The sequence below is a fragment of the Venustampulla echinocandica genome (genome assembly GCF_003357145.1).
Source record: "Venustampulla echinocandica strain BP 5553 chromosome Unknown scaffold_1, whole genome shotgun sequence".
Taxonomy (NCBI): domain Eukaryota; kingdom Fungi; phylum Ascomycota; class Leotiomycetes; order Helotiales; family Pleuroascaceae; genus Venustampulla; species Venustampulla echinocandica.
The window spans coordinates 1299712-1322372 of NW_022474206.1; the positions used below are offsets into that span (position 1 = coordinate 1299712).

Sequence of the window (22661 nt, forward strand, 5' to 3'; positions counted from 1 at the left end):
GCGGCGAGAGTGACGCGAAATGCCGTGACGTCCCAAAAATTTGGCGCGTACGTTCATCTAAACCTAGTCCAGAGTGTCCGACGACGCTCAACACACCGACAGGACAACATGCTAGCTATCCGAATGCCTCTTGCAAGTGCAAACAACTATAACCGCATATATACACTCTCTCGTTCCCGTGGTCTTGCGTTTCCTGTGTCGTATTATACCAGCTGTTTGCCTTCTAGAAACCCAACCCCTCTACTCGTCAATGTTCAAGGTTACGGTCTCAACCAAAAGCCATTGGAGGCCAATAGATGGCTTGCTCGAGTCATGATAGCATGGGCGGGTTCTTTCAACCTAGAGGTTAATTCTCATCCATAAGCTAGTTTTGCCTTATAGACTCTATTTTTTGCCTCAATAGAGTATTGAGCTGATTCCAGATATCGCCGAAAGGGGAAGAGAACGGAACCTTCTCCTCAAGCTTCACGCTCGCTAGCTTTTGGTCACATTCCAGATTCCTTATACGTCGGTTTTCTTCTTTCGCTAGCAGCTTATTCATTTACTGGTATCTGACTGCCATGGACATTTTTGCTACATAAAGCCACATTACATACCGGTTTCCATTTTATACGTCATGACTAAGACTACTTTCTTTTGTCCCCAAATTCTAACGCAGTAGCATTCATACTCCGGCATACGAGTATGACGGAATTTCCACCCTAAAATTTGACCCTGACACTTGGCAGCACAGCCTCGTTCCTGCAAGAAAAAGCCTCATTTTATAGCCCCTGAAAGCAAGGCTTTCGCCTTGAACTGTACGAACGCCCAGCCTATTTTTAGAATCAGGGACTTGAGAATTCTAAGCACGTACCTAGCTTCTATGTCGTCGATTCGATGCTGCTGTTGGCTCCCCCGAGCTATGCTTTCCTTACAACCATGTAAGTGTACGAACGGTACATGGCTGGCTTAAATACCCCTTTTCGGTGTACACATGAGTTTACATTCCGTCGATTGCATCATCTCAAATCCAGTTATTAGATACCAAATCAAGTGATCGGTGGTTATATTTTCCAGTAGATATTACTAAACAAGAATGAGCCCCCGGCACCCGTTGAATCCTAACTTTAAAATTGGCTTAATCCTCGATTTTCGGGGCCTCAAGTCCAGGGCCTCGACTATAAGTCCACTACCACACAAAGAGAGCACGGAGGCAAACAAGATCTATTCCGCTGACACCATTCCTGTCAATGAAATAGATCGCTCCCAAGAACCGGGATTTTGATAATGGGCTGGAAAGTCCAGTCCGACGAGTCCTTACTTAAGTACGCCGTGACGAGCCTCGCGGGAAACGAAGCCACATTGGTATAATCGGCTCACACTACATCTGATGTAATACCGCCGTATTGAACCTCTCAGATGGACAAGATCCACTCTCCTCTAAATCGACGCCTAGTGGGAAGAAGTGGCAGATGATTATGCTTACCTTCACAATCCCAGAAAGCTTCTTAGCGAGAGGATGTTAAGACTTTCTAGTAATTAGGAAAGGCATTGGAGTTCGTTTTGAACTAGCACACCATCACGGATCATCTACTAGCCATATATCATCAACGGAGAAATCGCCTTGTCCTACTTAAATGCATTGTATTTTGCAATTCTGGAACTCTAACAAGTACAGTCCTACCAAAATGTGCAACTACATTGCAAAATGTCCATATAAGATTGACAGCATCACGGGGAGTTGAAAATATCAAGTTTGCCTGGCAGGAGACGTGGTATTGACACCACAAAAGAAGATTGATGCACCACGTCTCTGTATTTCCTCATCATCTCGCGTGTGTGGGTCATTGTAGCGCTGCTCGAACATCTCGTTGATGCGAGACTTGTACTTGTACTTCTGCTTGACTAGCTTGTCGCACTTGGGAATAATCATGGGGGTCGTCATGTTCGCGGTGGCCGTGTGTATCCCTACCTACCTAGGCAGGTACTAGGTAGTTATTTTTGTATAGTGGCCAGAATCTCAAGGACCAGATGATGGTATAAAAATAACACGACTCCGAGACACCCACAACACCATATAAGAGCTTGACGAGTCTACCTATTAGAATTAAGGTCAGCTATTGTTAAAATACTTCTCAACAGCAATAATCTAAGACACATCCCAATCCTTCTATTCATAATACTACCAGCATCGTTATCTACACATGATTTCCCTCCCGCACAAACAGTAATATATGTTTCACTAAGCAAATTTTGCTCCAAGAGCAGTATAGGTCGGCTGGCCCAATGGGTAAGCACATTCTCACTCCGAGACTAAGGAAATCAAAGTACTAACGGTTCTGCAGCAAGGCGCTTGACTACGAATCAAGAGGCAGGTTCGATCCCTGCGTCGATCATATTCTTTTTGCCGTTTTTTCTTTATAGATCCTGGGAAGTTTTTCCCCCAATTTTTCGTCTTATGTTTTTTGTGATAGATGTCAAGCGAGCATGTGCGGGGGGGGCTTTATCGTTATCTAAAGTTGGTTAACTTTTGGTGTCATCTTAGACAGATTGGTTGTGGGGATAACTGTGTATTTTTTTTAATAATGGAGGTTTCGAACTAGGTATCACTGTACGGAATGATAAGATTATTTGGAAGCGCTTGCTTGCAATTTATGTCCCATCCTGTCCATACGCCCAACCCAACCCCGAACCCAAAGTAGACCAACACCCTGCACCGACCCCATCATTATCCCATCATTCTCATTCAACCATAACCCATTCGCTGGTCAGTAATTCATATTCGCATGCAACCATCTCATTCATAACCAGCGCTCAACTCTGCGGTTAGAGGAGCGCCATGGCCCTCGTACACCCCAAACTCCCATGACAAAATAGAAAAATTTGAATGGAGTAAGCCTATCATGCAATGACGCTCGTTCCACTCCGGCCGATTCTCCAATTCAACCTCCTCAGACCGCCGCTCCCTCTGGCACTTCTCGCGACCTCCCTGCCGCAACCTCCGCCATCAGTGAAGCTGGTACCATGAATTCCGCTTAGGACTTCCTGTCTCCCAACCTCGCGTCCAATAACGTAGCCGGCTCCAAATCCCACAACACTGAAGAGAATCAACACACTGGCGGACATAACCCACGCCGAGAGCGTAGGGCTAAGGAAAGTCTCCTCTCCTACTGCTACAACTTGCGCACTCTTTCTACGCTTCTTCTCCGCTCGAGCCTTGTCGCCCGTTTTTGTAGCTGCGCTGGTACTAGCTTTCCGCTTCCCTTTTTCGACGGCCTCTTGGCTGGAGATGCTAGGGCTGCTCCGTACACGCGTAGATGGCGTGCGGGGATGGGAAGTGTTCGCCCGGGCTGTTGGAGCACCGCCTACAAGCTCGGATTCGGGCACAAGACGGAGACCCATTTGATCGTTGCTGGGCATTGTGTTACTGGGTTGGTTTCTCTTCGGTAAGCCTCGTGCGGTGGCTGCACCGATGGAAAGGAGGGTTGTAAGAGAGGCTCGGAGGGCTGCATCGTGGTCTGTTTGGTGGCTATAAGAGGATTGTCTGCGTGCTGGGTAGCCGTTTCTATCGTTGTTTTGTCTCTGGCCGGGGAAGTAAGAGTCACGACCGACGGAACTGTGGTGTCGCGAGGATGGGGGATGAGAGAATGCGTTAGGCTGTGGTGTGAAGACTGGCTCGGCAGTTCTTCCTCCTAGGGCTGTGCTATTCTCATCGTCGTCATCCTCATCCTCATCTGATGATCCGCCGTCGAACTCTGGCTGGGGCATGCTGAGGAGCCGTGTGCCGGGAGTAATACGCTCGGTCGAACTAGTGATAACTTGGTCATCCTCGCTCTCACTCTCTTCGTATTCTTCCTGGCTGCTCGTGCCTGTTTGTCTCGTTTCGAGGTTTACGTGGGATGGTCCGCCTGGCTGGGGCCACTGTCGTCTCCGCACGTTGGGATTGCGATCTTGTTGGACACGAAGCCCAGTGGTGACAATTTCATCGTTGATGGAGGAGAGGGAGGAGGAGGAAGGCTGTGATGATATATCGATCCAAGATTCTAGAAAAGGGGGTTAGTATAGGGGAACTAGTTTGTGAAGTGGGAAGCGTAGTTACCATCACTGCGCAACCTTTGTGGAATACTTGGAGAATGTGCAACAGATCCGGAAGCCCTCATGTTTTGTCTGCTTGATGAATTACGGTTGGAGGTCTGTCGAGAGGGCGGGTTTGGAGGAGAGGAAGCCATAGGGGGCGATAGTGATAGTGACGGCGATCGTTGGGGGGTGGGGTAGGGTAGCGGGGTGGTTGCACGAGCGGTGTGACGGTGAAACCCAGTTATCTCAAACGATCCCGACCCTCAACAGAAAGCTTCGGGCATCAGCTCAGCCTCGTTCGAGCCTTGAGAAGTCGCAAAGAAATGACCGGTGTGTTATTTGGGCGTGGGCAGCTTTTATCCTCAGTTTGGGCGCTTGTGTTGCCCTTGGCGTGGTGGTGGTGTCGTTCCTCCTCCTCGCCTGGCGGATTGCGCGTTCCTCTTGTAGCGCGGGTTCTTGTATCTAAGATGTCGCAAATTAGGGTCGCGGTGGCTGGATGAACCTAGTAAAAGGGTGGGATGTGCTGTTAACGCCGACGGGCAGTTTGGAGGGTGGACAAGTCCAGTGTCAGGCTTTAGGAAAGGAGCAATAGGTGGCGCGACGCGATGCGACGAGCGAGAGGAGAGGGGAGAGAGGAGAGGAGAGGTGATGGATAATGACGGCGATGGCGATGGCGATGAGGTTAGGACTGGAATCATTAAATATCTGTAAAGTAGGTTGTGGCCGTGGGGTTGGAATGCAAAGGGTGGTGTACAAGTGCGAAGTGGCGCGGCGAGTTACTTGTACTAAGTGAACGACTGGACCACGACTGTGAGACAGCAGGTCGAGATTAGCCTTTGTACACCACAAGGTACAGTAATGCCGTTAATTACACTGGCTAGTCCTCGTGCCGCGCCTACAAGAAATAGAAATCAAGAAAACAAGATAACAAGACCACAAGAGCCGTTCGGGTTCCATTCGGATTCTGTTCGGGTTCCTGTTCAGGTCCGTTTCTATTCCTGACGGCTAAGCACTAGTCAAGTAATAGCCTCAGACAGGCCTCAATGCGGAGATGGAAAACGGAGAACGAAGGGCAGGGCTACGTAGTGGTGTATATTGGGTTTATTTGGCAACTTCTATTCTACCTATGATACCTACCAGTGCCTTAGGTACTTTTGACCAAGTGCACCCAATGTCAGGTGCGCTGGTCTTCGTATTGTGTTTGGCTCCTTGGAGGTCATTTTGGTGTCTCGCCAGCCAACCACTTGTGACCTTATGGCGCATCCAGCAAGCCATAAGCAGCTGAGCTGTACTTCGTAGGCCAGGTGGTTGCGAAGTACACGTATGGTAGATGATGAATCTGATATCATTAATTCAAGCAACTGAAGGGGCTTACCTACCGTAGATCGCAGAGAGTTCGTGCTTATTATCTGTTTGTACCTTATGCAGCAACCAGCTATGCACCCAACCACCCCTTGGAGTCTTGGACACACTACGAAGTGCCAACTGTGGGGTGGTTCATGTGTCGTTGCAGCCAAGGACGCCCAGCGCGTTCCATCCCCACTCTCCCGACGCCTTATATATTCTTGGAATGCCCTCAAGTTTGTGCCATCTCTTCTCTACGTGATTCACAAACATATCTCATTCCCAGGTGCACACAGCGCACTCGGGATTTGATTCTTCTGGCGGTGGCTAACCCAAGCATCCCCATCCCCATCCCTGGCCAGCACTCTACTATCTCCTTCCTTAACAAGATCCCCTTGAGTATCGGGTAATCTACTCTACTGCGCTGCGCTGCGCTGCGCTGCGCTGCGCTGCGCTTCACTGCACTGCTCTGCATCTCCGGGTCGGCTTGGTACGTTGAATAGGATAGTTCCTTGACAAGCCGCGGGTACCTGCCAGCCGCTGGTTCCGATTGCTCAATTCCTCTTATCCGCAAACCATTCCAGAGGCCTATCATACCTGTATTAGGTAGTTCGTTACCTGCCAACAAGGTCTGAGAGAGGGGTTTGCAGTAAAACCCCCCGTACAGACGCATTCTCAATAAGCTCTTCACAAGGTTGTAAAGTCCCGAGGTGTAAATAAAAGAGAGTAAAGTGCCCCTCGTTGCGCGATGGTTGTTTTAATCGCGCATTCGTGTCTTTCTGCGGCGAGAAATCCGAATTGTAAAGATGCTGGCCTCGTTTGCCGTTGCAGCTCTCTGCGCTGGGCTGGTTGCCAGCTCCCCTCTGCGAGTTCGCTCTCCATATGTTGTAAAGGAGTCTCATTTCCTTCCCAGCAAATGGGAGAGAGTTGGTCCCGCTCCGGCAGACCATGTAGTTAATCTCCAGATCGGTCTCAAGCAGAGTCAATTCGACGAGCTCGAGCGGCATTTACATGAAGGTGTGTGATTACTCCCCGTGGCGAATGAGTGTATATCCAACGTCTTGCAGTGTCCGATCCCGATCATGGTCGCTATGGTCAGCATCTCTCAGTGTCTGAGGTTAACGACTTGACCAAACCTTCGGACGACACCTGGGATTTGGTCCACGATTGGCTTCTCGGCAATGGCATCCACCCTTCGCGCCTCCAGTACAATCCGGCAAAAGACTGGATTTCAGTCTCCCTTCCTATCAATGCTGTTGAGAGCTTGCTCGATACTAAGTACTCTGTTTTTGGACATGAGGATGGCGATTATCTTGTGCGAACACCGGAGTGGTCACTCCCTCAGCACCTCCACAAGCATATCGATGTTGTTCAACCGACCAACTCATTCTTCAGACCCCAGAAACTAGGTAGGATGTTAAAAACCGTTGAGGAAATCTCAGAAAAGCAGTGGCATCCACTTCCTTCCCCATCACCACCGAAATACACCCCAGGCGGTGATGCAGTTTCGGTATGTAACACATCGGCCGTGACACCCCTCTGTCTACGGACCCTCTATGGCACTGTGGATTACGTACCCCAAGTCCCGGGGAAGAACAAAGTCGGGCTCACTGACTATCTCGCGGAATCCAACAATCGATCCGACACAGCTCTTTTCCTCGAGCAATACCGTCCCGAGGCCGTGTCCGCTGCCAAAGACTTCAAAGTCGTGGTAATTGCAGACGGGAATGACGAACAGACGCAGGAGACACCCGAGGAACTGGCAGCAGGTAAAGATCTCGAAGGAAACCTTGACGTAGAGACGATTATCGGCATTGGATGGCCCACGCCTCTTATTGCCTATACGACTGGTGGATCACCACCCTTCACGCCTGATCTAACAACGCCATCAAATACAAATGAACCATATCTTGAATGGGTGAACTATGTGCTCGGGCAAGATGATCTCCCCCAATCCATCTCCACAAGCTACGCAGACAGCGAGCAAACTGTCCCATACTCATACGCCAAATCAGTATGTGGCAGCTTCGCAAAACTCGGCGCCAGAGGAATCTCTCTCTTCTTCGGCTCTGGCGATAACGGAGTGGGACGGTCTGGGGACTGCCTCACCAACGACGGCAAGAACACTTCTACATTCCTAGCACTGTTCCCCACCTCCTGCCCCTATATCACCTCCGTCGGAGCCACCAAATTCATCCCCGAAGTCGTCGCCACCGATGCCCGCAACGGATTTGTTTCCGGCGGCGGCTTCTCGAGATACTTCCCTCGTCCCTCATACCAGGACCACATCGTCCCCCGCTACGTCGAATCCCTCGGAGACCAATTCAAAGGTTTATACAACAAGGAAGGCCGTGGATATCCTGATCTTGCAGCCCAAGGATACCACTACGTGACCGTCTGGAACGGAACCATTGTCTCTCTGGACGGGACTTCGGCGTCAACTCCCACCATAGCTGCGATTATCAGTCTCGTAAATGATGCTCTTATCGCGGATGGCAAGCCACCGTTGGGATTCTTGAACCCTTGGCTGTATAAGAGAGGATATAGAGCTTTCACGGATGTTACGAGCGGGAGCGCTAGTGGCTGTAATAGCACGGGGTTCCCGGCTCAGGAGGGTTGGGATGCTGTGACTGGTTTTGGTACTCCGGTAAGCCCCCCCTTATCCTCTGGTGGGGTTATTCTCTTTATTAGATATGCTGACGATCATCGCCTTTGTGTAGTACTTCCCTAAAATCCTTGATATCTTGGACGTTGAGCCGAAAAAGGGGCATCACGGGTCATAGTTTAGTCGAGGGTCTAAGCTACCGATAGGGACATCTAGCTGGTAGTTAATTCGAAGTAAATAACTATAGGACCAAAACAAATTTAGGCTACGAGGAACTATTACCTTCTAAGCTACTTATGGAGCAGCAGGAAGAGGCGATTTCACTTTATTCACGTGCACGAAATATAAGACCATGCTTTGATGAGTAGAAGTTTGATTCAATTCATTACGGATGATTGTACCGGGAGATGGATGAAGTACGGCCTTTCTATTGATTGAAAAGAGCAAGCAGGGTATACTCACCATATGGTACAGTACGGGGGTATGGACAAGCTACCAGCCTAGCTGTGCGAGACTATCGCACCACAAACTAACAAAATAACAAAGAACTTTTCCCTCCGTGCAAAGCAAACCAGACATTAGATGGATGATGATCCCTCAAGAAGCCCACAAGAAGCTCGATCCGCTCCAAGACATACACCCCAATCATCCACACTAGAGGTGAGAATGATAGGAGAGATGGAAGGAGGTTCATTTCGACTTCGTAGTATGTCGAAGCCCACTGATTATCAGATTCCAAACGCCCACAGTATGCATCAAAAAGCCAAGCCTGCATGTATAGCAGGACGGTGAACGGACAGCCACAAGCCAACAAGCCCACTGTGTGTGTAATGTCTCAAAGCCACAAGTTTGATCTCGATGCCCACAGCTCCTATAGAGGAGAGAAGTCAAAAGAGCCCACAACCCACTAAGCCGACGGACCCACTAAGCCAGCATGACGCTTTCAGGAAGCAACATGCACCAGTGCTACAGTGTAAGCACGCATCTCGTGAACTTTGCCTAAGCAAAGGTTTGCTTCTTTCCCTTGAAGTCTCCAAAGCCCCCACGGTTGGTGCTTCCACCACGGCCGCCACGGGCACCTCCACGTCCACCACGATCACCGAAGCCACCACGGCCACCACCACGACCACCTCCACGTCCACCACGGTCACCGAAGCCACCACGGCCGCCACCACGTCCACCGCCACGACCACCACCACCGGCACCACGATCTGGCTTGGGTGTGGCATAGTCAAGTCTAACTGGTCTGCCAGCAATCTCTTGGCCCTTCATAGCTTCAAAGGCAGCCTTTGCTTCATCGATAGAGCCGAATGTAACATATCCGAAGCCCTTGGGGTTACCGCTCTCCCTAGAGCATTGTCAGTATAAAGTAAGAGATAGATTGAAGGAGTGTTACTCACATGTCAGTTGGAAGTCTAACATTAACGACGGTTCCATGCTCTCCAAAGGCCTCTCCAACGGCGTCTTGGTCGGCGTCAAATGAGAGGTTACCGACGAACAGGGTGTCAGATGGGGGGTTCTGGGAGTCGCCGAACTGCTTGGCACGGTTGTCGGCCTTGTCTCTTGGGCCATCATTGTTGCGGGGAGTTGAGAAGTCAACGTTGGCCTCACGGCCATCAATCAGAGCACCCTTCTTGGCCGCAAGAGCAGCAGATGCAGAGGCGGAGGTGGTGAACTCAACGTATCCGAAACCCTTGGATCGGCCACTCTCTCTGTCGGTGAGGACATTGGCGCGGGTGATCTCTCCGAACTCCTCGAACTCGCGGTAGAGCCACTCATCATCAATGTTCCAGCTCAAGTTACCGACGAAAAGGTTCTTGCTGCCAGTGTCCTCAACCTCTTCGGTCTTGGCCTTCTTGGCTGGTGCAACGGCCTCATCATCAGCCTTGCGCTTCTTGGATGGTGCGGCCTCGCTCTCGGATTCGCTGGAATCAGAGTCGGAACCAGAGGCGGAAGCTGCCTCGTCGTCGTTGCTAGAGTCGGAATCCTCAGAATCATCGGAGCCTTCCTCGTCATCAGAGCCCTAGTAGGATCGTGTTAGTGAATGACAATGGAACAGGATATGAGGGTCGTACTGTAGCCTTGGCAACAGCCTTCGCAGCACCATTGACGGCCTTCTTGGTGGCCTCAGCGCCCTTCTTGGCAACAGCAACAGGGGCGGATTCCTCCTCGCTCTCGCTCTCAGATGAAGAGTCCTCGCTGTCGGAAGCGGCAGCGGGCTTTTCAGAGTCAGAGTCAGAATCAGAGGCATCAGAGTCGTCATCCGAAGAATCAGAAGAATCGGAGGAGTCTGAGGTATCTACCTCTTTTGGTGCGACTTTGCCGTTAGCCTTCTTGCCATTGGCGACGGGCTTTGCGACTTCTTCAGACTCGGAGTCAGACTCGCTCGAGGCGTCGGAGGCGGACTCGCTGTCGGATGAAGGCGAAGGGCTCTTGACGACGGTCTTGGCCTTCTTGCCATTCACCTTCGTGGCGGTGTCCTTCGCAATCTTCTTGGACTTTGCGACTGGGGTCTGAGAAGGTTTAGTGACGGAAGCATTCTTAACAGCTGAGAGTGGTTTGACCTCAGTCTTAGACTTGCTGCTAGTCTTGGGCTCCTTGATCTTTGCCATTGTGAATAGGATTGGGGGGGTTTTGTATGAGAGTAGAGGTTGGAGGGAGAAAGAATTGAGAAAGTCGAAGGTGAAGGTAGATGAGGAGGAAGGGGAAGAGGAAGAGGCTGGGTGGGAGGGGGAAGTAAATATACGAACTGCGAGGCGGTGGAAAAAGCTCTTATCTGCGCCGAAATTTTCTGCTCGCGTATCATAGCGGGGACCTAACGCCAAACCCGCCTAGCGCATGCACCTCAGGCACGTGATCTACATGGGACCAGAGTTCGACGGAACATTGGAATGGATTACAGCGTCGAACTCGATTCAGGAACCCGGGATTGGAAGCTCACCACTGGACTTGCCTTCAAGGTGCCATTCTCATTCACAAACGCGATTTGCGGTCCTCTACATCACATTACAATTGCCATTCGTCGCCATGGCTCCAACACCCGAGTCCGCAGCTTTCCTTGCGAAGAAACCCACGGTTCCCCCAACGTTCGACGGCGTTGATTACGACGATAATACCCGCCTAAAGCAAGCTCAAGATGCAATCATTCGGGAACAATGGGTGAAGACGATGATGGCGCGATTGGTTAGGGAGGAGTTGGGGCGGTGCTATTATCGGGAGGGTGTCAATCATCTAGAGAAATGCGGCACTCTACGAGGTAAGCTTGCACCGGAATACCTATCTATTTTTGGAGCAATTGGTGTCTGCGACAGGCATTGATTTCAAATCTGGGAGAAATATCCTTGGCTTATGCTAATTGACCATTGCAGAACGATATTTCGAGCTACTTAAGGAGTCTAAGATCCGCGGTTATCTGTTCGAGCAACAGAATTACATCTCGAAGTAATCGCTGGGACAAGCCGGAATTTACAGGAAATGTTAGACTTAGAATAAAGCTTTGGGGCGTCAATTGCAAGGCTGGGTGTCTTTGTGGGAGGACGGAAGGACAAGCTGTAGTTGGAAGGCATGCAAGCAGAAGCTTCCGTTAAACTTGTTTGATCCGGGGAATAGCGCTTACTAGCGCTTCAATGCCATCCCCATTGTATATAAGTAAAACATCATGATCAAAGCCCTGAACCTATATTTAAGTCTGCTCTGTTACGGATGGGTGTGATGCTGATTGGATTCGGACATTGATATTGACTGCCATACTGTTCCCTTTCGGCTCCCGTACCACATCCCAAAAAGTTCCCTCGAGCTACCAAAACCCATCAAGTCGCGATTCTCAACACCATAACCATCACCATGATCTGTCGCTCCTGTCTGCGCTGGGCATCGGCCCTCCGCCCTACTATTCCTCTATCCCGCAGTTTTGCTACTACATCTGCGTTTCTCGAACCAGCAACATCCACGCCTGGATCACCACGAACCGCCGGTCCACCAACCGCAACATCCACAGGGCTCGCGCAACCCTTCAGCACACCTCTCTCCCCCACTCCGAATAGCGTTTCACTTGGTACCTTGTTACGTCCCAAGCCCACTACCACTCCTGCTGTTATCTCAAGCTGCGTCCCGGGAACTCCTTTGAAAGGCATCAATTACCTAAAAGGGAGGGATGACCCCCTTGCTAAGCCCGATGAAGAGTATCCAGAGTGGTTATGGCGGTGTTTAGACGCGAAGAAGCCAACTGGAGAGGAAGAGGAGGATGCTAATGCTGGAGATATGTTCTGTATGCTCCCCTCAAATCCACTTCCCTAATATATAACTGACCTTTTGAAAAGCCAAATCCAAAAAGCTCCGACGGAAAGCTGCGAAGCGCCAACGTAAACTGGAGGCTGAGCTTCTGGCATCCGGCAATCTTGATGCGCTGGCCCCCAAAATCCCAATTACCCAGCAGTCGATCGATTTACCTGCAAATGAGGAGGGTACGACGGAGGGTGCGATGGAGGCCGTGAACACCCGGGAGGATATCAGGAAAGCTATGAGAAGAGAGAGGCGGAAGGCGATCAAAGAGAAGAATTACTTGAAGACTATGTAAGCTATTTGGAGCGGGTGTCCGGAGTGGGAACCATGGCGAGGTGATATGGTCGATGGGCAAAGGCATTTGAGAAATGCAGTGGAGAAATGCAGTGCATCATGTATATATATTAGACATGTGCATATCACATGGCATGTCATCTGTAGGCATATTATACGAGCTGGCGGAAGGATGTATTATACACTGTTTTCAAGCAACTATCAACTGATATTGTTGATGTTTCCAATATAACATCCCCCATTCTACTAAATATACCAGCAGACTACTCCGTAGGTTCTTCAGTAACCTACGATCTTAGGCACGATTACTTCATAGGCAAAGCATTGATTTCACCAAGTATGAATTCTAAACCCTCGAACTAGAATGTCTGCCAATGGCTATCTATAATTCAGACGAAGTAATGGCGATTTCCAAGCCTTATATGGCAGGAATTATACTTATACGCATCCCCAGCATGCCGTTCTCCTAATCATTTTCTCCTTCCCCGATCGATGACTTTTTCAGCTGTAGCTCCGCCTTCAATTTTCTAGCATTCTCTTCCAATCTCTTTCTGAGAATTGGATTTGCTTGTGTTGCTAATTGGGCTTGCACGCTCTCAATTTGCTTCGCCAGATCTGCGATGTCTTCTTTCGTCCCTTGAATTTGAGCCAACCGTGCTTTTTCGTCCTCATCAAGTTCTCCATCCTCATCCTCGTCATCATCATCATCCTCTCCTTCTATAGATTCATCACCGGTGTCTTCTCCTTCATCGACAACGGCAGGGGTTTCGGCACTTGCCATGTATGGAGTTGCTCCAATAGTAGACATTGGTGTAGCGGCTTCTAATTCCTCGGCCTCCATTGCTGCCTCCAGATCCGCCTCCAAATCTGCATCTAAGTCCCCAACCTCGATGCCTGTAGCGGTGGGCTGGACATCGTTGAAGTACCCCGTGTCGTCGACCTCTCCCTCGGCATCTTCATCCTCGGAATATTCATCTTCGCCATATGGTTGACTATCCCTCCGGCTATCTGCGTCAGGATCAATCATTTCCCATTTCGATTCTTGCGCGTTTTGGTCTGCTTCGAGGAGTTTTTCAACAGCTTCCTCCACAGCTTCAATCGCAGTTCTACAGATCCGCTTCCTAAACCGCCGTTTTCGCGCATAATGCATTGGGGCTGTAAGACCATGGGGATACTGAAAAGTTTCCGGGTCGACTATTTTGGGTAAGGGAATCGTCTTCGCCTCCTCTTCCTTCTTGATCGGGGCGAATACCCACAACATCTGACAGATATCCGCCGTTTTCCACCAACCTCGCTTGTCCCAACTCTTCATGCCCTCGACAATGCAAGGCAGATCAACAAGCGTTGCTGCATATGGATGCCCCCGGATTGTGACCGCCGCTCGACGTCCGTCGCCATGGAAGAACTTCATTTGTATATTCGGACCCCCTTGGCTAACAGGTATACCGATCCTCTTCTCACTGATAGCCTGCCGCAAGTAATCGCAATCCTCGCCGGGAAACATCCGCAACACGAACTCCTCCTCGATCGTCGGGTCGATCTCGCGGTCGCTGGCTTCTGAGTCGTAACCTTCCCCAAGTGGTCTTTTTGGCGGTTTGCCCTTAATTTTCGGTTTCAATAGAACTGGTGTGGGTGCAACGGGTGTCTTCTGACTGCTGGTTAGGTGGAGCTTCACCTTCTTTGGAGGCGGCTGGACAGCTATAGTTGATCCACCATCTTCATCATCACTCTCGTGTTTAATCCGCTTTCGACTTTGAGATGGTTTTGCTTTCGGCTTCGGTACTTTGACCGACTTCTTTGCAACTGGTTTGGGAGCAGCCTCGTCACCGGGTGTTGGCGTAGGTGGATTTGATTTATTTGTGAGCTTTAACTTGGGCATAGGTCTGGATCCTCCCGGAGTAGCTGTAGCAGGAGTGCTGGGCGAAGACGCCTTAGCTACTCCTGTATTAACGTTCAGCTTGAGCTTGAGGCTCATCTTGAAGGTAGTCGTATGTATGAATCGTTTGTTATCGAGGGGCGAGGTGAATGAGAGGTAATGTGACCCCCACGACGCTCTGAAGGTGTAGTTTCAGCACTGATAGAATGCTATCAAGGAGATTCTAAAGCTGTAGCATGAAGGATCGCAGAACAGTTTGAAACATATTCTACAGCAGTTGTGAGCTTGCGACAGGCGGGATATGGACAGTTCATGGAAATAGTCCAGAGGGTATCTGGGGATAGAATTCGATACGGGTGGCAATAGGAACCACTCGTGCAATGCGCCCGAGATTCGCGACGACGCGTAAATTTTAGAGACGCACCTGGAAACGCGGGCAGCTGTTACTTCTCACTCACTCACTGCTTTCATTACCTGATCGCCGCTGATTACTGCCGGCTTCTAATCTCTGCAAGCTTCTGGCCATGAAGTTTTCCAGGTCGCCCATCCCTTGACCTTGCTATGCCTGTTTCGTTGTACACAAATCGCAATGTCTACTCCGCAAGCTCTCCACCACTCGCTCTTGAGGCCCTGCATTCTCCACATCCTACGAGCAGCTGGCTTCCATTCTACTCGCCCATCGGTGCTTGACGCCTTCACTGATATCGCCGCGAGATATATGGTTATGCTTACGCAATCCGCTGTTGCCCATGCCGCCGTGAATCATTCTGAACCGGAGCTTGCGCTAGAAATATCTCTCCAAGATATCAGGATGGCAATGGAAGATTGCGGGGTCCTCTATCCAGAAAAGGTTCTAGAAGATCAAATATATGAAGGAGAAGAAGATACGCGAGGCGTGGATAACTTTCTAGAGTGGGCGATGGGGCATGGGAATCGCGAAATCCAGAGGATCGCATTAGAGGGGGGTGATGGAGCCAAAGATGATTACTTGACAGGTTTGTGTTCAGACTTTGCGTTCTGTTGGTCGATTGCTAATGCATCATAGTCCTCAAGAAAAAGCATACTATGGCCGACGAGGATTCCAGATACAACGGGACTATCCTGGGCAAGCCAGCGGAACCACGAACTGTCAAGGTCGAAGGAGGAGATATCACCAGTCTCAGCGAGTGGGCGGAGAAACGAAAAACGTCTTGGAACGCCGCATCGAACATGTCATCACGGCGACAATCCTCAGCGTTAAGCTCATTAGGAGATGAAGTTCTCGACGAGATGGAGTTTTAGCGTGTGATATATTGCTTACTGCATGGCGACGGCGTTGGGATTTGGCTGATTATATGACTTGGGTATGTAGGATATACAAGGTTTTGCGAATACCAATCTAGGCAAACCTGGTCCAGCAGGCTTCTCGGCGTCTTTCGTACGTACTGTCTAAGCTTCCTTCGATTTCTCATACTTGCTCCAAGCCCTCGTTTTCAACCCTATTACCAGCGCCTTCGTCGATATCTACCCCTCCGCTTCGTTGTGCCTGGATCGCCTCCCTGGCACCTTGCTGCTCCGCCTTCTTTCTATCCAAACCGCTTGTCAAACTCTCCTGCTCACCCCATCCAGCCCCTCTCTTGTCCAACTGTGCCTCCATGACCTCTCTTTCACCGGCAGGAATGTCGGGTTTCTCACCCCTTAGATCCTCGTCTGGAGGGCCAATCTTGGATGCTGGCATTGTAACATTACTGTTGTCCGCATTGTCCCGAGGGTGTTGGCCGTGGCCAGCTGCCGTAGCTTGGCCTTCTGTATTTGCTACAGTTGCAGTTGAAGAAGTGTTTCACATCTTGTAGACCCCAACTAGGGCCTGCTTGGTCACCTGAGTTGAGGGAGGATTGCTTGTTGGAAATCGGCATGGTACGATATTCAGGCTCGAAAATTGAGGCACGATGAACAACGTATGTCTCTTGGCTTTTATCTCTATCAATGGCACAGGTAGTTAGTGGGTTCTTATACGCAGTAGACTATAAGCTAGAAACATTCTAATTTGGCTTTATACTCTTACCCCCCAATCACCAGAATCATGACGTTGTGCCTGGATGCCACTCACACACCGATATCGTCTTGGACAGCTAACTACACCCCCTATATGGCTAAACAAGATTTAGTGTCTCATGAATTGAGCCAAGAGTATGAGAGTTGCACTACATCCTCGCTCGCAGATTCAAACTTGAACGCCTATTCATTATTCCCTTTACGAGCTACAAATAGAGTATTACGACAAGTAATTATTTACGGCTATAGCCACATTGCCGCAAACCTGGCGCATCAACGCGATCGAACCCTAGGCCTATTCCTTGCAACATCATCCGCCACTAACTTGGAAAGACAGCGAGCCCAACCATGCCATTCTCTTTCACCCTCCCGACCACTTCGGCGTTTTCGTTCTCAAAATATTTCACCAGTGACTCCCACCCCTCTCTTCCATTATCCGCTAGCACATACCGTGGGGTATTACGGGATACGTTAAAGAAACACAAACGCCTCCCGCCACACGAGCAATCGTCCAACCTTGGCAGTGTACTATTAAGTCTCAATAACTATATCCCATACTTATTGGCTGTGGACGCAGGCTTAACAACTCAACCTGTGGCCGGAGAAGAGATAGATGTTGTGTTGAAATCGACACCAACGTTGGAATGGAGACCAACACTTTCAGGTAATGTCATTCCTGGACGGGAATCTGCAAGATTAAAGATCAACTCCTTGGAATACGAGATATACTTTGTTTTGTCAACGCTTGCCTATACCCAAACTCTGCTTTCCCGAGCAGCACTTCGTCCCCTCTATTCATCGGCAACTGCCTCGTGCACCACCGAACAGCGGACACTGGTCATCACAACAGCAACCAAACACCTCCTATTGGCCGCGTCAATCCATGACTATATATCAACACGATCTGATCAAATATCCCCAGACCCGCCATGTGTGGATATTGCCAAATACACCTTCCGGGCCCTCTCCTCTCTTGCAATGGCTGAAGCGACCCTATTAGCAGTCTTGAAAGACGACCCTTATCCAGCTGCCGTTGCACAAGCCCGCAACAAGAATGATAAGGATTGGATGATCAAATCTCCGGATATTCCAAAAGTCAGAGCCCATCTATTTGCCCGCTTATGCCTCGCTGCTGCTGAACATGCTGCGAATGCACACTCCTTGCTAAATACTAGCACTGGGAAAGGGAAAGTCGATTCTGATTTATTGAAATATGTGGAAGATTTAAGGAGCACTAGCCGCGCCAAAGCCTGTAGATTTCTCGGCATCGATGCAGATCTAGGCGGCCAGACAGGAACTGGTATCGCATGGTTGCAAGCTGGTATGCATGAAATTGGTATTTCACCGGAAACTGAGGGAGGCAAGAGCGGGCTAGGTTTTGGAAGGTTTAAAAAAGATCTAACGGAGAAAAGAGAGGATAAGAAAGTTGAGAAGGGGGCATCTTGGGGCTCGGATGCCGGAAAGTTGGAGGAAGCAAGGGCATTAGGGATGCTAGAAAAGAAGTGGACAAAAATGAATGACACAGTAAGATTATGTCCTTCGAACTTGAGACAGCAGATCTAACATGCTTCTCAGATCAACACCCAGCTAGTACCTCCAATTGGACCACTGATATCTACAATGCCTTCAGGTAGAGAAATTCATAGTCTGAAGCCTTTCGAGCCTCCTGTCCTCGATCAGTCAACTATCGAAAACATGAGGGCGCCACCTGACCGCGCTGATGACTACGGTAGTGAGAGTGGTTCCGATGAATATTCAGAAAGCCCGAATCCGGTGGGAGCCTTTCCTGGCACCAAGGCTGATTATTCGAGAAGTAGTAGCAGCAGCTATTTCTGATAAACCTCGACGTTATGAATGCGAATCTCACCAGTCGATTTCTTAGAAGCTCAGATTACAAAATTTTAAAATTCAAGCCAGACTATATTTCACGTTAAAGCACTCGACAGTTGGAATTCGATGTGGTTCTTAATAGACATGCTCCTAAGCTGCATGCGGACCAATTTCGAAGTTAAATTGGACTCTGCTCGGCACTGTAGCCAATCTGGAAGCTAGTAGGACCCTAGATAAACTAGTTCGAGGCTAGTTCGAGGGTGACACATAGGGTGCAGTATCATAGGGCTTCATTAAGTTACTTCCCTCTATAGGAGAGTTGATTAAACGTGTTGTATGAATAGCTGTAATTATCAGGCTGTGGTGGGAATAAAATAGGACAGGTGGGAGAAGTGAAATATTGGTGTGGGTACTTACTTGCCTGATTCATCAGGCATCGATGTTGGAAATACCGATATTGAAACACCGCTAAGCTTGCAATAGAAGCCACACCTCCAATGCTCCACAGCTGTCGTGTACTTTGATGGCACTACACTTCTTACCCCTTCACACAACCACTTCATCAACCTTAATCACTACCAAAATCATGGATACCCATAACTTAGCCATATCTAGCGACAATCACATTGTATCTTTGAAGCGAATGCATGCTTTCGAGTAACTTCATCATTAGTGAGAAGAGCACAAGACTACCATTCACATGACATGATCACGATGTCATCAAGGAAGTCCCACACAAAGTCAAGGAAAGGATGCCTGGAGTGCAAAAGGCGCCATACTAAAGTCGGTATTTCATGGTTAGCCTGTCTTCTGCATCCTGCAATACTTTCTAACCTTCTCCGACAGTGCGATGAACAGAAACCGTCTTGTTCCACGTGTATACGATTGGATGAAAAGTGTCACTGGCCCATAAAATCATCGCGAGTTCCTCGAGAAGCACCAAGTATCAGAGATGTCTCGGGCGCTCCTGCACCAGCTTCCGGAGTTTCGACTCCCATGGCGATGACTCCGGGTGTCATTGACAACTTCGATAGTATTGCACGTCAACTCGACAATCCAGGCAGTCCGTCACCAGAGCACTTAGATTTAAATGCCCTGCGCTTGTTGCATCATTACTCAACCAGTAGCTACGCCACCCTCGACCGTATCACATCTCAGCACCACATTTGGCAGCACTTCATGGTACAGCTGGGCTTTGAGCATAAGTATGTCTTGCGCGGCATTCTTGCCATAGCTGCTCTCCATATTGCAGCCGTCGATCGGACTTCGATTGCTGGCATGCTAATTCAAGCTTCCACCCAATACAACCGCGGCCTCCGAGACTTCCGCACCGAACTTCGAGCCATGAGCACTAAGAATAGTATCCCGATCGTGGCTTTCTCTTGCTTCACTGTTATTAATGCATTTGCGGCTGGTCAGGTAACCGTGCTTCAAAAGCCGATCAGTGACCTTCTCAACTGCCTGGGTCTTATACGGGGCGTGGGCTCTGTGATGCGACCGTACTGGTACAGTCTACTTCAGAGCGAGCTTCGACCTATTCTTGATAACGGATGGATGTGTGGTGTGTCTGGCGAGGTTCCAGAACTTCTCCGTCTGAAATCACTTATCCAATCTGTTATCACTTTTACCAATCCTCACATGGCCACGAAATACAATGCTGCCGTGGAGAAATTGCATGAGGTCATACTAGAGATTCAGAGCGCAGTTGAGCACCGTTCAACTCTTGCTCTGCTGTTCATCTGGCCCACGGAACTTTCAGAAGAGTTCATGTCGTGTCTTGTTGAGCAAGAGCCGGTTTCTCTCATTATCCTTGCACATTTCGCTGCGATATTGTCATACGCACGTGACATTTGGTGGGTAAAGGGGTGGGACGAATATATTATTTCTAATGTGGACGAGTGCCTTCCTCCCGATTTACGTACATGGCTCGACTGGCCGAAGCAGATCTCTCAGGCTGCCAATCAAGATGGTTCTCCTTTAGGTGCCTGAATAGCAGCAAGTTTTACTAGCATCTGGCCAAGGATATCCACTGCGCCATTAATTTTCAGCTCGCTCAAATTAGAGGACAGAATGACTTCTATGGATGTGGCTCTTTAGAGTTACAAATCGGTTCACGTGAGAAGTCCCCTCTCATCATGCTGACTACAACTATGGCGATTACTCGCGGGCTTCTGGTCATGGCAAACGGATCTAAATACTACCGCAGCAAGCTGGGTCTGAGACAATGGACGTATTTCAGAATTTATTTTAGTCCTTGGTTTGTGCTCGAGAATAGCGCCGGTCACAGCTCGAGTGAGAAAGCTATGGTGCATTTAGTCGTGCTAGAAGATAACGCATATGACGAATACGCTTAATACGATGGATACGATGGATACGATGGATACGATGGATACGATGGATACGATGAATACGGCCAATGCGGAACTCTCAACCCCTTTACCTCTTAACTTCTACACCTCATGTTTATGATTTCGATAGACCTCAAACGTGGAAGCCGCGCGGTAGCTCCGGAGACTCCATATCATTACCGAATTCAACACATGATATGCGATGAATACGGCCGGCTGTTGCTCGTTACCTTCTCGTGACATCTCCTCCTTCTCCTTAAAAAGGCTGACATGTCGCCCTTTGACTGCCGAGTCTCCCCATTTATACCTATTACCGTCAATTTTCACCCAAAAGACCAATCAGGCTACGATCTATCTGCGTTGAGGTCTCATTCCATTTAAATCGCACAGCGTTCGCTACCTTGCTACTTTCATTTGCTCGCGCTGGTCACACGCCTGAGCCGGCATTTCAAGTCAAGAGCACGCATAATTAACATGCTCTCTAGTCGTGAAGATTTCAGCTATGCACTTTACCAATACACCCCCCAAATTGCTCCAGCTATCATCGCGGCTGCGCTCTTTGTTCTAGGTGGGATAGTGCACATCGTCCTTCTACGGCGACTAAACTCGGGTTTCTTCATTCCATTCATTATTGGTTGTTTCAGTGCGTATCATTTCTTCTCGCAATATCTGTAACACTAACAGTATATAGTGGAAGCCCTAGGGTATGGCGGACGCATCTGGTCTCACTTCGACCCCACTGGCCTCCCCGGCTATATCATTCAATCACTTCTTATCCTCATTGCGCCTGCACTATTCGCCGCCTCCATATACATGGTGCTTGGCCGCATTATTGCCCTCGTAGGAGGCGAAACCCACAGCTGGATCAAGTTGAAATGGCTTACGAAGATCTTCGTGATCGGAGACTGCATCTCTTTTGTAGTACAAGGCGGAGGCGGTGGCATCCAAGCCGGAGGAACACTCGACCTTTTACACTTGGGCGAGAAGATTATCGTGGCAGGATTGTTCATCCAAATCTTCTTCTTCGGAGTGTTCATAACCAGTGCGATCAGCTTTCATCTGTGCATCCGGTCACAGCCTACGAGATTATCGGGACTGGCTCGCATACCGTGGCAAAGTCATATGGCCATACTATATACGACCAGTGGGATTATCCTCGTTAGAAGCATTTTCAGGGTTGTGGAATACCTTATGGGCAACAATGGCTTTATACTCAGGCATGAGGTCATGTTGTACATCTTCGACTCTATCTTGATGATAGCAGTTGTTGCACTTTTCATTTGGCGCCATCCCGGAACGCTGTTCCTAACCAGCAGCAAGAGAGGTAGCTGGGGTAGAACTTCGGGGGCAGAGTTTGATCTCTTAGAGAATCGTTGAGCACGAGTCAGATAGCACTGCTGAAAGTTCTGATCCTATCAAAATTTTAGAGGTGGATCGCCGACTTGGGTGTTGTATAGACCAAAGGATTCGCTTTGTGCTTCGGATAGTATCTGATCTGATGCCTATGGCACTGCGGCGGTCAGAATCGGATGAGCAGACGACGTAGCTAGGAATACCCTGGGTAATGTCAAAAGCAAATAGAATAGAGGATTTAGCGTATCTAACATCCGGCTTCGCAAATCAAGTGCATGGAAAATCAGCAAGACTATCATCAACAGATGTCGCCTCGGGGGCAAGGAAAACAGCAAAAGTGACTCTCCTCTGTAATGTGTCTGATGACCACGGCTCCCAAAGCGGCGAAGCTGACCCATTGACGTTAAAGATCATCTAGAGATAAAAAGTGCTTTGAGTCCTCCACGGCATAATATAAGGGCCATACCACGTCTAAATTATTCCATTAATAGCGTGAACAATTCCTCCATTTCCCGTTCAGCCCCTTCTTTATCCCACTCGCCACCTTCCCCATGCCCCGGCCACCCAGCATCTTGCAATATCTGCATCATCTTCACCTCATACCTGTCCGAAAATGTTTGGTGTTTATTCAATTGACAGA

General features: G+C 49.3%; 11 protein-coding genes across 11 annotated transcripts; 7 read left to right on the top strand and 4 right to left on the bottom strand.

Annotated features, from left to right (window-relative positions):
- Nucleotides 1–2880: 2880 nt before the first annotated feature.
- On the bottom strand, nucleotides 2881–4208 carry BP5553_02975 (uncharacterized protein; the record flags this gene model as incomplete). The annotated part of the gene is made up of 2 exons (XM_032011598.1): nucleotides 2881–4022; nucleotides 4079–4208. 2 exons carry the CDS (start codon nucleotides 4206–4208, stop codon nucleotides 2881–2883), a joined length of 1272 nt encoding a protein of 423 aa, XP_031871291.1.
- Nucleotides 4209–6206: 1998 nt separating this feature from the next.
- Nucleotides 6207–8183, top strand: BP5553_02976 (Tripeptidyl peptidase; the record flags this gene model as incomplete). The annotated part of the gene is made up of 3 exons (XM_032011599.1): nucleotides 6207–6417; nucleotides 6468–8047; nucleotides 8121–8183. 3 exons carry the CDS (start codon nucleotides 6207–6209, stop codon nucleotides 8181–8183), a joined length of 1854 nt encoding a protein of 617 aa, XP_031871292.1.
- An 821-nt stretch (nucleotides 8184–9004) lies between these two features.
- BP5553_02977 (putative Nuclear localization sequence-binding protein) lies at nucleotides 9005–10617 on the bottom strand (the record flags this gene model as incomplete). The annotated part of the gene is made up of 3 exons (XM_032011600.1): nucleotides 9005–9353; nucleotides 9406–10028; nucleotides 10081–10617. The coding sequence occupies 3 exons, from the start codon at nucleotides 10615–10617 to the stop codon at nucleotides 9005–9007; spliced, it is 1509 nt and encodes a 502-aa protein (XP_031871293.1).
- A 415-nt stretch (nucleotides 10618–11032) lies between these two features.
- On the top strand, nucleotides 11033–11450 carry BP5553_02978 (NADH-ubiquinone oxidoreductase subunit, mitochondrial; the record flags this gene model as incomplete). The annotated part of the gene is made up of 2 exons (XM_032011601.1): nucleotides 11033–11261; nucleotides 11374–11450. The coding sequence occupies 2 exons, from the start codon at nucleotides 11033–11035 to the stop codon at nucleotides 11448–11450; spliced, it is 306 nt and encodes a 101-aa protein (XP_031871294.1).
- Nucleotides 11451–11848: 398 nt separating this feature from the next.
- On the top strand, nucleotides 11849–12581 carry BP5553_02979 (uncharacterized protein; the record flags this gene model as incomplete). Its single annotated transcript, XM_032011602.1, has 2 exons — nucleotides 11849–12272; nucleotides 12325–12581. 2 exons carry the CDS (start codon nucleotides 11849–11851, stop codon nucleotides 12579–12581), a joined length of 681 nt encoding a protein of 226 aa, XP_031871295.1.
- Nucleotides 12582–13046: 465 nt separating this feature from the next.
- Nucleotides 13047–14555, bottom strand: BP5553_02980 (Uncharacterized protein; the record flags this gene model as incomplete). The annotated part of the gene is made up of 1 exon (XM_032011603.1): nucleotides 13047–14555. One exon carries the CDS (start codon nucleotides 14553–14555, stop codon nucleotides 13047–13049), a length of 1509 nt encoding a protein of 502 aa, XP_031871296.1.
- A 490-nt stretch (nucleotides 14556–15045) lies between these two features.
- On the top strand, nucleotides 15046–15737 carry BP5553_02981 (Uncharacterized protein; the record flags this gene model as incomplete). Its single annotated transcript, XM_032011604.1, has 2 exons — nucleotides 15046–15451; nucleotides 15502–15737. The coding sequence occupies 2 exons, from the start codon at nucleotides 15046–15048 to the stop codon at nucleotides 15735–15737; spliced, it is 642 nt and encodes a 213-aa protein (XP_031871297.1).
- A 166-nt stretch (nucleotides 15738–15903) lies between these two features.
- BP5553_02982 (Uncharacterized protein) lies at nucleotides 15904–16351 on the bottom strand (the record flags this gene model as incomplete). The annotated part of the gene is made up of 2 exons (XM_032011605.1): nucleotides 15904–16250; nucleotides 16291–16351. The coding sequence occupies 2 exons, from the start codon at nucleotides 16349–16351 to the stop codon at nucleotides 15904–15906; spliced, it is 408 nt and encodes a 135-aa protein (XP_031871298.1).
- Nucleotides 16352–16838: 487 nt separating this feature from the next.
- On the top strand, nucleotides 16839–18326 carry BP5553_02983 (Uncharacterized protein; the record flags this gene model as incomplete). The annotated part of the gene is made up of 2 exons (XM_032011606.1): nucleotides 16839–18014; nucleotides 18066–18326. 2 exons carry the CDS (start codon nucleotides 16839–16841, stop codon nucleotides 18324–18326), a joined length of 1437 nt encoding a protein of 478 aa, XP_031871299.1.
- A 990-nt stretch (nucleotides 18327–19316) lies between these two features.
- Nucleotides 19317–20309, top strand: BP5553_02984 (uncharacterized protein; the record flags this gene model as incomplete). Its single annotated transcript, XM_032011607.1, has 1 exon — nucleotides 19317–20309. The coding sequence occupies one exon, from the start codon at nucleotides 19317–19319 to the stop codon at nucleotides 20307–20309; it is 993 nt and encodes a 330-aa protein (XP_031871300.1).
- An 833-nt stretch (nucleotides 20310–21142) lies between these two features.
- On the top strand, nucleotides 21143–22045 carry BP5553_02985 (Uncharacterized protein; the record flags this gene model as incomplete). Its single annotated transcript, XM_032011608.1, has 2 exons — nucleotides 21143–21236; nucleotides 21360–22045. 2 exons carry the CDS (start codon nucleotides 21143–21145, stop codon nucleotides 22043–22045), a joined length of 780 nt encoding a protein of 259 aa, XP_031871301.1.
- Nucleotides 22046–22661: the final 616 nt, after the last annotated feature.